Raw genomic sequence first — 14,107 nt, 5'->3', positions numbered from 1 at the left:
TACTGTCCCAAGACATCCAATGCTCTGTCATTCAGGACTCCCCATATGAGCAGTGGGGATTCTCACAGCAGATGCAGGAAGGACAAGGACAATGCTCAAAATCATTATCAGACAACACTGAGGCTGGTTCGTATTTATTTCAGCTGTTACTGACTAAAATCCATCGACTTTCCTGAAGCAAAAGCTCTTGGATGTTATTTTTAAATTACTTTCTTTTAATTAGGAATCTTGACAATGAAAGCAAAGCAAGATAATTTTTCATGTTGCATGACCTGATCACATTGCTGCAGGTTTAGCAAGGAGGATGGATACTACTAACAGTTTTACAAAGAACTGACTAATTAAGCTGATAGAGCATTTGCATGTATCCCATGAAATAATATAAGATTTAAACTTCAATTAAAATTTGAAGAGACTAAAGTGCAATTCAAAAGAGATACTTAGTGAGAAAGTGGAATTAAATTTATTACAAATTGACACATCAAGAATATTCTTCTGCTCAGCTGCTTTGGGAAAAATGTCCTCCCACATAAAAAAAGTACAATGTGAAAGAAATTGGTTCTATCTGACAGTTCTGCTTTATCCTGAAATCATGCTGTCATCTGACCCCCTGACAAACTGCACTTCACATATGGTAGGCTCACGTCAAACAGCACAGTTTAGCAGCACAGCATTTGTAATCATCTATAAAATATGCACAAGAGTAAATATTAGCCTGAGACTTGGCAGAGGAGCCAGTGAGGAGCATTCAGCCTTCCACAGGAGACAGAGCAAGGAGTTTCCTGCTCTCATCACAAGTTAGTCACAGTCAAACACCCAGGTGCAGATGGGACACACACTCCACCTACTGCCCAGTGAGGCTGCTGTGCTGCCCAGCAGTGTGCCTGACACACAGCTCTGCTCACAGGGCACTTCTCACAAAACTGGGCAAATCTGCACTCAACCTCACTGCCCAAATGTGGGGCCTGTGCTACTGAACACAAAATGTTTAGATTAATGATGCAAGGGAAAGGAGCTTGAACAGTGCGAAGGGCACAGCTGGCACATCTTGGGCTGGAAGGGAACAAACATGGCTTCAGGCTACTTTTTAGATTTTCTTGATCTTATCCCACCTACTATTTTGAGAGTCCAGACTGCTGTTAAGTTGATCATGATGTCCACAGCGCCGGTAAATGGCTTAGGAAGCAATGGAGCTTTGGGCACATCCTCATTTGCTGTTCCCCATGACATGACTCACAGACAAGGAGAGTCCCCAGGGGCAAAGCTGCTGGCTTCCAGGCAGGTTGGTATCATGGAACATCACACAATGCAATTTTGTATCCAATTTTAATAAACACATGACCCACACCAAAATCAAGATGTCCTGCAGTGCCCTGTAGCTCACTCAGGTAATCTGGAAACAGCTTAAGGCACTAACCATGACTCTGCTGCACAATCTGATACTCAGAGTAAGCATTTACAGGAAAAGACTGCAACATCAAACACAGGTATAAAAAAACTCCTTTCTTCTGGATAAGTGCAGCACATGACACAAACTTTCCTCTCCTCTGTCACTGTTTCTTTCCCCTCCTAGACACTTGTCTACTGTCTTGTTGAAAGCTTTGGAAAACCATCACTGGAAAGGACTGCATATGCAATTGCAATTTTGCTTGTGGCTTTAGGCACCTGACTCACAAATGTTAAATGCAGGGTCTTTTTTAGGGTGTTAAAATAAATGGCCATCAATCAACTTTGATCAACATGTTTAAAATACTCCTTTGTATGGTGTGCCCACAACAGGGTTTTGCTCAAATTTATGTTAATCTGGGTCATGCTTCAGTGAGTTATTAAGAAACTGTAATAGGAGCTGACTCATCAACACAAATATCAGCCCACTCACAGCCAATGCAAGAAATCCCAGGGCCAAAAGAAACTCAATTAGAGGGACAATTTCCATCTGCAGTAGTAAGATGAGTGTTCACCAAAGTATTCTCAGAACTCTACTGGCATGTGAATTGCCTTTACATTTCTAAGAGAATATTTTGCTTTAGATGCTTTTTGTAGTTGAAACTGACAGGTAGAACTATTTGATTTTTGCCTTTACTGCTTGTGAAATAGCTCCTGGTCAGCTCTTGGAAATTTTTACATTGTAATCCATACTCTGCTCTTTGTTTCTCAATAAGACATTTCATTTTCAGATATAAGATCCTGTAAACTAATAAAATGATGATGACTGTTATTCACCTGCCATGCAAGGCTTCAGCTCTGATAAAAAGATACTTCTCTCCTTAAAATTTGTTTTGTAAATAGAAGGCATTATAAAAGAGTTAAAACTTAACTTGTTTACATGGGTTTTGTTGTGCTTGCATCAGATATTTACCTTACCCAGCATTTATGAAAAATGTGTCTAGTTGTTTAGGTTAAAGGAATCACAATCTGCACCATGTTTCCTTAATCCAGGAGCCCTGCTTTGAGTGAATCTCATGTTCTGCTGGCAGAGAGACAAGGACAGGTACAAGGTATCAAGGCAATTATACTCCTATCAATTTAGTATTCTCTTGAAACTACAAATCCACAAAGCAGTAGCACAGCACTTTCTCATCCTCACGTGAGTTTTCTGGTGCTCCATTACTAAACTTCTTTCCTTGAACAGCTTGCTCAAACAACAGAAGTCAGACTGGTTACTCTACAGGCAAAAAAGCACTTATTCCCTAAAACAGGAGAATTTAGGTGCCACACTCAAGTTACCAGTTGCTATTAAAGCGAAAATGAGATAGAGTTTTTTATCCCTGTCATGCAAGAACCTGTCAGGACCATTTAGACCCCATAATGACAATAACTACCAAATAAGCTATATTATATAGCAAAGGCTAGAAATACACTTCTGGCTACAGATTTCTGAGCCCAAGCCTACATCAAAAGACCAGTAACTAAAAACCTGAATAAGCTGACATCCCTGTACTAACCATCGCCTTTACCGTGTTTCACAACTCTTTCATCACTGAACAATGGTATGACAACCTTTGAAGTGCAATAGTTCAGACAAAAATATAAAGCAAAACTGAGCTGCATGAAAGCATGTCACAGTGTATGTGTGATACCACAGGGTTACAGCCAGTGTGAGGACGAAGAGAGAAACTCCTGTCTCCATTTTTTTATTTAAGTGTGAGAGGAATGTACCAATAATATTTAGTTCACATTTACCTTATTTCCAGAAAATCCAACAAACTCCAGTAATCTCAGAATCCGTGCAGGAAACATGGACAATGTCTACAGAGAAAAATGCAAGAGTTATGCAGTAACCAACTTTCTGACTTTCAGCTACCCACTGCCTCCTGCAATTTTTCTAAACACAAGAAATAGTTAATAAAATTTAGTTAATTACTAAAAACAATTTTCAGGGTAAATGTATACACCTGCTATGTTTTACATACAATTTAAACAGAAATATCTGTTTCATATAGGCCCCTTGTGTCTCCAGGATGCCCTACACAGAAATATATTTACACAGCATGTGCTTAGTAACTCCAGTACTTCTTGCATGTTTCAGAACTTATGCTAGTGGAAGTTCTCAGGAATTCAAATTCCAGGATGTAGCAGGACTTCAGGGTAAGAACTGTTGGTACATACCAGGTTAAATGCTCCAACTCCAAGCTTTACACCTCCCTCAAAATGAAGATGGTTCTCTCCTTTGACATAATGTGGGGACTGTATGAGACTGTCCAACTCCCTGGAAATGCACAAGATTCTGTTACACTGTCAGTAAATAACATGATTAATTACAATTCAGTAAGAAAGTAATCCAATTAGATTGAATTTTGGAGTAGTTCAAAAAAGGTCAATTTGTCACCTCACCCAAGTGAACAACATCTGCAACATTGTTGGATTTATCAATAAACCGTTTCTGTCACACTACCATAAATTAAAAAATGTGGAGTCCTGAAGAAGAATTCCCGTCAAACAGACATAATCAATATTCAACCACATTTTGGCCTGAAAAATTTTCAAGGATGGCTGTTGGGAGAAGCACCAAATTTTACTACTGCAAAAAGAGATGATGGGGAAGTACATGAGAATTTAAGTTAGCAAATTTGACTTGGGTTTCACTAATCCCTGGATTAAATATTCTCTTTTTGTGCATGTTCAAAAGAACATTTTGTTATATATAGGAAAAGAAAACTGTAATACATATTTTAAAATGGGCAGGTGTGTCAGAAATTACCTTACCTTATTTTTCCAAAGATTTTTACCAAAGATGAGACTTTTACCAAAGATGAGACTTTTATAGGTCTCATCTTTGCAGTGTTCCTTTATTTCCCATGTAATCCAGATCAGTTTGAAAGTAATTTGCCTCCAAGTTTTCTATAGCTATGTGGTTTTTGCACCACTGTTTTAGTTTATTTTTAGTTTAATTATTAAGAGAGGAAAAACACTGTTTTAATGGAAGCATGTGTTTGTGTTCAGGCTGTCACATTTTCATTGATGGTCATTGCCAATAGACTCAGCACTATTCCCTCTAAGTGCAGCCTTTACAATGGACCTGCATTTAAAATCAGCTTCAACCCACACAAATATGGACACTGTCATTTTTCTCCATTCCAGTGGACTTCTGCAGAACCTGAACTTGATGCTGTTTTGTGTCTGCTGGGCAGAAGACATTTTGTGCCCACTCTGAATCACAATTTAAAATTCTAAAATAAATAAAATACGATGCATGTTTAGCCTTCACTTTTACTGGGCTTCAGCTACTGGTTTTAAATGCTCCCAAAAGCTGCAGCTGGAACTATAAAGAAATGCCATTTCATTATGCCTAATGCCTACAAGACCTCCAAACTGTGCTGAACAGACACAATGAATAATACATCATTTAGAACAGTTTTTATCTGACACGATTTCAAGGATATAGTACTTGAAGCAGGCAAACCTTGGGAGTTAACAGAGTTAGAGTCCACTATCTCCACAATCCAAATCAACTGTAATGTTAATGTCCTTTGTAATGCAAAAGAAGAATCTGTGGGGGCTGAGAAAATCCATAGACATGAGGCCCATAATACAGACTCAAATACAACAGTAATGAATTTGTGAATAGGATAACTTCACCAGCAGCACTTTTTACTGAGAGAGTGCACTTAATCACATCATCACTCTGACTCACCTGTAGGTTTGGTAACTGTTACGGACTTTGATGCCTCCTTTTATGAAGCTGACCATATTCTCATCCTGTTGGAATGGAAACACATGAGTAATATGAATTTGTAAGCATTATAAAGGGCTTTTGTCTTCTTAAGATGAACACACACCTGGAACATAACCAGCATCACACAGACAAGATAAACCTCTGAGACACAATACATGGATTTAGGATTTCCTTTCTGTATTAAAATATTTCTTACTCTGTTCAGACACAGGCACTTTATTCTAATGCTTGCTGTGATTAGTTAAGCCCTTGTCACCTTTGGACCATCTGAATTTGCACTAATGAGCACAGAGACTAAGCTAATAGATGTCACCTCAGGTATATGCATTTGCAGCTGTTTCAAAAAATAGCTTTCTCTCATTTGTCCTTGAGTGTAGTTAAGATGTATCTGGTACTGAGCCAGGAAATGTTCACAAGTAACTGCCTGTCCTCAGGAGTCTACAGAACATAGTTTCATATCCTAAGAGGGAAGCAGGGTCAGTAAAATTATGCAGGATATGCTCTTTCTGGTTTGAATATTCATATATACATATATGAAATCCATACCAGTAGGATAACGTGTTACATTATAAGCTGTTACAAACTGAGAAATTACAACAAACTATCTGTGGGACCATTAGGTAGAGGCTCTTTAGTTCCATAACTTTTTGGTGGCAGTTTCTAGCCTCACTTATCATGTATAACCTGTCATTCTGGTTTGTTTTGGTATCTGACTGGTGTAAGACAGAGAGTCTACATGTTTTAACAGAAGATATCATCACAGAAAAATCATAAGAGAACATTGTGGAGAAAATAGCATGGATTAGATGAATTAATTAGGTGTAATAACTAAGTACAGCATATTGGGGGTGCAGCACACCCAACCGTGTGTAAAGATGAAGTTATATTTTACTTTTAATGGAAAATGGAACAAGGAAGGAAGATGGTTTTAAAATGTTTACACTCAGAATGATACCAACAGGAACAGCCAATGTGAGAATTGTTCAGTCCTTGAAAAATGCTGAGACTACTTTTTATGTGTTTTCAACTGGATTGGTAACTTACACTAAGCATCAAAACTAACCTACTTCAGTAGCTGTTGGAACCAAGTGCTTCTGTTTAATTTTTAAAATTAGTTCATGTGTTCATGAAAAATTAAACACAGAAGACAAGAGAAAGCAAACAGGCCTTTGCTAAAGAGAACAAGAAATTATTTTCTTACTCTTGAATTTCTCATGTCTATATACATTTTCATAAACAGATACCTGTGAAAATAGTGCTTAAAACCAAGAGACACTGCTTTAAAATTCTCCTTTCTTGTAACGGAGAAGTTCTGAAAAGTCTTGGCTCCATAGCTTCAGATATCAACCAAACTGCCCCCAGTGCTACAGGCTACCCATCACAAAGGAAAATGAACAGAGGAAGCTCCACCTTGGCCATTTCAAAGTCCACCATCAGCACTCTAGAAACTACTAGAAGCTCCTCTGATTATGGGTGTTGCCATGAAGCAAGAGTTTCTAGCAGAAGGACTTAGCAGATGGCTGAAAAAGGTTACACGGTTCATAAACTGTCATAAGCAACATAAATCAGAGCCCACCTGGCAATTCCCAAACACTATAAAATCACCACCTGCATTCCATTTCCTATCAGCACCCTTGAGCCAAGAAGCAGAATCTTTTTTTCTGACTGTGGTTCTTATTATCCCCTTGACAAATGAAGAGGCCCACTTTCATAGAGCAAGTACAGCCAAATCAAGAAGTAAAATCAGTTATTTCAACTCTGACTAACAATTTAAATTGCATGCTGGAGCCCAAGTCAGTACTGCTAATGTTTCTCCATCAAACAAATCAAGCTTCATTAGTACAGACAGAGAAAATCCAAAGAAGAGGGAGAGCTCCCCTTTTTTAAAGGCAGGCAACACTGTTAAGGAGAAAGCATGTGTGGAGCCTAATAGTTATGCAGGCAATAAAAGCTGTTCAAGGACAAACCAGTGAGAGAGCAGCCTTGGGGAAGCAAGCACCAGCCAGACTCAAGTGTCTTGCTTGTATTCCAGCACAGCTTCAATGACCATCTCATTGTCTTTTATTTTTTTCAGATCTGATATCCCAACACACATCATTTGAAATTTGGTGCTTGCTGTAGTTACATTTCACACATCCAAAAGGGAATAGAGAAGGGTGTCACAGGGCACTCAGCACTGTGTGTGTTGAGATCAGCATTTTTTGATAACCATAAGGGATAATTTAACATTTTAATATCTCATCAGCAGATAGACCAGATAAAATTCAGACTTGATCCAGGTGAAGGACCCATTAGGTAAAACTATAGTCTTCTACCAGTGCATTTAGGAAAAAAACCCTGTAAGGTATTTACCCCAAGAGCCATGCAGGAATCCATACCTGGAGGAATGTGAGTGCTGCTCTCTGAAGTAAACATTCAGCATAACAGATTTCTGCATGGATTTCCTCTAACATCACACAGAGAGAGAAGAAAAATCAATCAGCCAAAAAGTAACTAAAAACGCTTAACCCGTTAATATAGGAATAAGATCAAAGAGCTCAAACTGAGAAAAATATTTTCCAAATTTGCTGTAGTGTTTCAGTTCTAGACTACGGATGTAACTCCAAACAAAAAGACACAGTTATGGAAACTTTGCAAGAATTTTTCTGGTGCTTTCCACAAATTCCTGGATCTAGTACCTTTATAGGCATTTCAATACTTCTTTCTAGATATTTTTTTGCCTGGAAATTTTTGGGTGTGCTGAGTCAGAAATCAACAAAACCAGTGATTTTGGATTGGTTACACAGCAATAGCCAAAACACTGGCATGTGGTCCAGCAAATGCCAGATCAGTGATTTTGCCAGTGAATTCACAATTTCCAAGTGCAAATTGAGTGAAAAATTCTACATGATTCAAACTGCATAAATAAAAAAGGAAAACGTGATGCATATGAAAGATGTTACCTTCAGTGAAGTGTTCAAGGCTTTGCCTGTGCACAAGGTTGTTGATAGAATCAGCTACAGTAGATTTCTTCCTAAATCTGCAAAAAGTCAGTTTGGTCATTCTGAACAAGAAGCATCAATGACAGAGAATGATGTCTTTCAGGTGAGTCACTAACATGCCTCCAGTGCTCACCAACCCCCTGTCATCTCACCACACACACAAATTTCAGCACAATCCATAGAGAGCTTAGTCAACACAGTCCTTCTGGGATCTGTCTTTTGCCCTTCATGCACAGAAATCTGCCTTGACAAAGGAGGGGGATAAGGAGGTGTTTTGATTTATTTTGTGTGTGTAGGGTGCATGTGGGTGCAAAAGTGGGAGCACAGTTGACTCAGACACTGAGAAATGCAGTACAACCATCACCCATGGGAACATTCTGCAGTGTTTGAACACTGTCAATAACTTCCAGACACTGCAGAACCAAGACTGCAGACAGGACAAAATCTCATTGACAAGAAAAATCAGATATTGTGGTAAACTGAAGTTATCCAGACTGGACTGCTGAATACCCTGATTTATGTGCTGTGACCCTCCTCTGAGCAGGAGGCTAGACTAAATGGCCTCCTGATGTCCCTTCCAACATCAGTTTTCCTATGATTTCTGTGAGATTACATTTCCTTTTTTATCCAGTATGTCTTTCAAAACTTTCCCATGGAGGAGCTATTTACTGGCTGAATTCTTCCACTCTTACCTTTGACAGGTGGCTTGAGCTTCCTTCATTGTGTTTCCTGCATTCAGTATGTCCTGAGGATCAAATGTCATCATAGCTTGCATCTCCAGTATGGTGGCATAAGTCAGGGCATGATACATGCTGTCTTTAGTTCTGAAAGAAACACAAGGTGCAAAGTGTGGCTGATTTGATTGTATTATTGCTTTCAAAAAACAAATCCAAATCCAATTCCAGAAATGTACCAGCCTGGTGGGAAAAAGTTTTAAATGAAGAAATCAAACACAAAGGACATGAAAAATAATCAAGAAACAGTAATAAATAGAGATTTGTACAAGAAATCGAATTTATAGTTCTACATACTCTGCTAGAATGTATCAATGCTGAGCTGAGGATAGGTATTTAACAAACAAAGCACAGAAATTAATCACAAGGCTCACCATTCAGAGAAAATAGAATCATGGTGGGGTTTTTTAAAAGTATCTAATAAATACTACAACACACAACACAAACCCAGCTGATATTCTTCTAATTTGGGACATTCAGCACAAGCTCAGGGAGATAAGTAACACAATACTATAACCACAGCCAAAATAGAATCTCCTTGAAACAGATCTTCCCACCACAATCATTAGAGTCTATGTCAAAAAGTATAGTTTTTTCCTACTCTTCCCTTCTGTCAATCTTCCACCCCAATCTATTCAACTTAAATATTTTTCTGTAGGGTTTCACATGGTGCCCCTTTTGGAGAAAGTAAAAAACTTTGGCATTAGTACCAGAAAAACAAATAATTCATCTGTGCAGCCATTGCTGGTACCTTTCCTCTGACAGGAAGTAGGGTTTATGCACTGCTCACATTTAGAGCATTTAGCCAATATCTATGTCTGGTGTAATCCTCTGCAAGTGAAACAAAATATCTTCAGGCATAGAGGTCTAATAAGGACGAGTTGAGAAATACGTTGAAGGGCAAGCTCAAATAAATTCCTGACACAGAAACTCTCTGTAGACCTTACTAATGCACACCTGACAAATAGCACGACTTAAGACAAATACTGCTAAGGAGCAACAATTGCTATTTCAATTGTTTACACTCTAGAACAGATCAGATAGCTCTATACAGCAGGGAATACTCAAAAATACTTGCAGTCAAACAAGGATATCCTTTCAAAATCTCCACCCTCAGCACACCTGTTCTCAATGTGTTTACTTCAGGTGCTTCTTCATTTTCTTCTCCTTTCAAGGAGAAAGTGGTGTGCCAGCAACCTGCCCTTGACAAAGATGGGGCTGCATTAAGAGGAGTGTTGCTGCCAGCAGGATGAGAGGGGGAATCCCTCCCCTCTGCACAACACTGCTGAAACCCCACCTGGAGTATTCTGGGCTCCTCAGGGCATGGACACACTCAAGAGCAGGGTGGTGAGGATGATCAAGGGACTGGAACATCTCTCCTATGAGGAAAGGCTGAGAGAGCTGGGACTGTTCTGGCTGGAGAAGGGAAAGCTCAGGGGGTTCCTATAATATATAGAAATACCTGAGGGGGAGAAGCAAAGAGGACACAGCCAGGCTCTTTCACTGGTGTCCAAGGACAGGATCAGAGGCAATGGGCACAACCTGAAGCACAGAAGGATCTGTCTGAACATCAGGAAACATTTTACAGTCAGGGTGACCATGCATTGGCACAATCATCCAGAAAGGTTGTAGAGTCTGTACTGCAGGCATTCAAAACAGCCCTGTTTGAGTATGTGACTTCCTGAGGTGCCTTCCAACCTCATCTCCTCTTATCCTGTCGTTATGTTTCAAGGAGAAAAGCCAGACTTTAAAACCACTTCGATCCATTTAATTTCCTCCTGAAAATACATTTGCCTCCCCAAGTTTTCATATCTGGACTGAATTGAAAGAAAATTTAATGGATAATTTCAGACAACCCTACATTAATCAATGATCTATTAACTCACAGTGGTGACACAGACCTGGTGCTTCTCTTGCCAACCCTCACACTGATGATGAAGGGCTCCTTTTTCCAGCACACATGGCACAGAGCAGGGTGGCTGCACTGAAGGAATTTGCAGTGCACATCTTTAAATTTCACTGCAGTCCATGCTTTGTGGCTGCCCTTAATTCCTACTTGCCCTCACCATCTAAACCAATCTAGCAGAAAAGCTGTTTTGGGAAATCACCTGGTGCCATAAGTGCTATAAGCCCAGACTGTGCTGCTATCCATCTGATTTGCAAGCTAAGAAGAACAGACAGATAATAGAAAAAATAGTTTAAAAGCCAGTGGAGTCAGGACAGCTCTATCTTGGCCTCGTAGATCATGATTCTTTCAGTAGACTGATAATGTAAAGTAGAAAAAATGAACACAGTAAAATGCCAGCTTGATGAAGTGTTTCTGTTCGTTTGATTATTCATCAGCCTTGCTGGGTGCAGAAAAACACACTTCATCTTGTATTTACCAAACTAAAACCCTTCCAGAGGCTCAAATTCAAAGCAGAGGGAAGTGATTGAAATAGTACCCTTTAAAAATTATAGAAATTTGCTTCCAAAATCAAAGCAGATAAATATTGAATTCACTACACTAAAAGGAAAATTGGTACTTTTCACATACATGTGGTGAAGAGGGATTTCACTCTGCAGTAATTTGTTTCTGAAATCAAACCACCCCTTCTGTAATCAATGGTTTCATCTATTTTGCTTCTGGTATTTAAAGGAGATAATAATTAATGTCTATCATTAGCCAACTGGTATTTAGCAACATTCAAATTTGCTCTTTTTTTTTTCAGGGGTGGGGATGCTGGTAGAAACGCAACTTGTCTATGCTATTTTTACTAACCATTCAATTAAAGTTGCCAGCTACATCCTGGCATACTGCCAGGAGTTTCAAGGCCTGGGTTTTATATGGATGGATCCAGAATGAAACTTGGTATCATTTTACTTCTTTTGATTCCTCAGCAGCAATTTCCTCAGGACATTGCTGGAGTTAACAAGCCTGTACGACACAAATACAACTAATATTGTGATTAATGACTTATCCCAGGAGTTGGTATCACATGACTGAATAAGAGGATTATAAGTAATATCTTTAGGCACTTATGGAGTTCTGCCACATGCCTCTTCTCCAACTATGGTGCAATCATTCTCATCTTGCAGTACTGCCCTTTCTCAGAGCTGTTGGAGAACATTTTTATTCCTGCTTGAAAACAAATGCTTAAGTGAGGACAGTCACACCTTTCCAGCTGAAGTATGAAAATCAAAACCTTGGTTTGGTTTGACCTCAGAATTAACCCCGGGCTAGTAATCTTCTGTGAAAAACAGAGTGTCCAAAATAATTTCTGTAGATCCTTTAGCAGTAATCCAGCAGACAGGGCATGCGTTACTAAGTTACAGAAACCTCAGGTTCAAGTTCATATGTTGATTTAGTATCAAGATGCTTTCAACAATTAAAACAAATCCAACAGCAAGGAGTGAAAAAGATCCTCCACAGACCAGTCAACAGTCTGTTCATCCAGGAAGACTCAAAAGTGAAAGATCAATGCCCAAAATAAACCTGCATCAGGAGAATGTAGTCACAGGAGGCCTGAGGCTTTCCTCATCTTTGATCCAAAGTTCCACCCAATGTCCAAACAACCCATTAGATCTATGGCAGAGGCTTCCAGAGAAATGCTCTGATTTGATGAATTGACATTTTCCAGTAAAAACCTGTTTCCTGTGGAGATTCCCCAGCAGCAATAAATCAACAACCAGCAAAGATCTCTCCAGTCTGCTCCCAGCCAACTCCCTCATTACCACAAGCAACCAGGATGGCCCAAGCCAAAAAGCTGTGCTTCAGCAAGAGAATCCCTGAGCCTTTTCAATCAAAGCCATTTCCCAAAATTCCGAACCGACTACATTTTTTCAGTGAAGAGGTGAAACCAACCATTTAGTTAGGTTTTGGTAGCAATTAATTTATTAACAAAGACTATAAAAGTTGTGTTCTTCCAGACATGAGGTAAAAAGAGATAAAACCCCCTAGAAATAATAACCTTCCTCATGTTCACGACGTTCCTTACAATAAATGGCTAACTCAAGCTTTGTGCAACATATTAATCCAAACACTGTCTAGACCTTTACTCTACCTGGGTGTGCTTCTCCCTGTTCTGTCACCACTCTCCATTTGTGACAATCACACCTGATCTTTGGGAGATCAGCTCCCAGAGAAAGCTTTCAAAACACAGTCATTCTAGAAATAATATTCCACCAAACAACATCAGTGCTTTTTTGGAGTCCATTTTCAGAATAAAGTCAACAACCTGGAATGAATCTTTGTCATATTATTCCTATAATATTTCAAGCAGTAACACATGTGGTGCAGCTCATCCAATGGTCCAGATAATTCTATCATGAATTTATCTTATTTACCATTCTCCCAACTGAGCTGACATCAGCAAGCTATCAAGTGATTATGCTATGCTTTCTTTCAGGATAATTATTAAAATATTGAGCATTTGTCTTGGGAAGGGAAGGGGACATGTCACCAGAATCAACTCTTTAATTTATTGTTGTCTGCTTGCAATTACATGAGGGCTGAAATCCAGTCAGCATTTGATGAATTTCCTCTATATCTAAGGGCTGAGAAGGAAGATGAGATTTTTTTTTCCCTACTCCAGTGACTGGAGAGTTTCACTGTTACACATGTCACAGTTAACATGCTACATATTGAAAATCACTGTGCTTGGCGACTGAGCTTTAGGAATTTCTTAGGAGTTTTTAGATGCAGTGTGGGTACTCCATATAAAAGATAAATTTAATTAAATTTAAAGCAGAAAGCACAAGATAATCAGAACTCACTATTGTACAATGATTGTTAATGAGAACAATGAAAACTGACTCTAAAAGGTAGCTCAGGAAACAAGAAAATTATGCAACATGAAGAAAAACATCAAATGTATTTTTCCTATGAAATGAGATCTCTTTTTTATAATGGATTTGCTTTTCTTTATGATGGATTTGCTTTTCTAACAGGAAAAAAAGAGCTTTACCTCAACACAAGTCTAGACACCATCCTCAGATATTTATTTTTAAGCTGCTAGGAAAGCTCTTCTGATTTTAAGCCTCACACATTGTGCCAAATCTGCTGTCAGTTTCACATGGTACAAATTAGTTGAAAATACACTTATTGTGGAAGCCAAATGTGAGTAATTTAGTGAAACTGCAATAATGTAATACAGAGCAGAATATGTCCTACACCAGAAGCGTTAAAGCCGCAAAAATCTAAGACCTGAAATTCTTCACAAGCATGTAAAAACTGA

General features: G+C 38.9%; 1 protein-coding gene across 3 annotated transcripts in view; it reads right to left on the bottom strand.

The window, feature by feature from the left end:
- The window catches only part of TTC39A (tetratricopeptide repeat domain 39A), a 43,409-nt gene that overhangs the window by 17,312 nt on the left and 11,990 nt on the right, over positions 1-14,107 (bottom strand). For all 3 annotated transcript variants that reach the window (XM_085067620.1, XM_085067621.1, XM_085067619.1), the window contains exons 3-8: positions 8,850-8,981; positions 8,119-8,195; positions 7,555-7,622; positions 5,135-5,199; positions 3,610-3,709; positions 3,184-3,249 (exon numbers count right to left, since the gene is read on the bottom strand). In XM_085067620.1, the coding sequence (XP_084923746.1) occupies positions 3,184-3,249; positions 3,610-3,709; positions 5,135-5,199; positions 7,555-7,622; positions 8,119-8,195; positions 8,850-8,981 (508 nt within the window). The remainder of the gene's footprint in view (positions 1-3,183; positions 3,250-3,609; positions 3,710-5,134; positions 5,200-7,554; positions 7,623-8,118; positions 8,196-8,849; positions 8,982-14,107) is intronic.

The sequence above is a fragment of the Lichenostomus cassidix genome, chromosome 8, assembly GCF_008360975.1.
Source record: "Lichenostomus cassidix isolate B80296 chromosome 8, HeHo_3.0, whole genome shotgun sequence".
Lineage (NCBI taxonomy): Eukaryota > Metazoa > Chordata > Aves > Passeriformes > Meliphagidae > Lichenostomus > Lichenostomus cassidix.
This window is presented reverse-complemented; position numbering and strand designations above follow the sequence as displayed.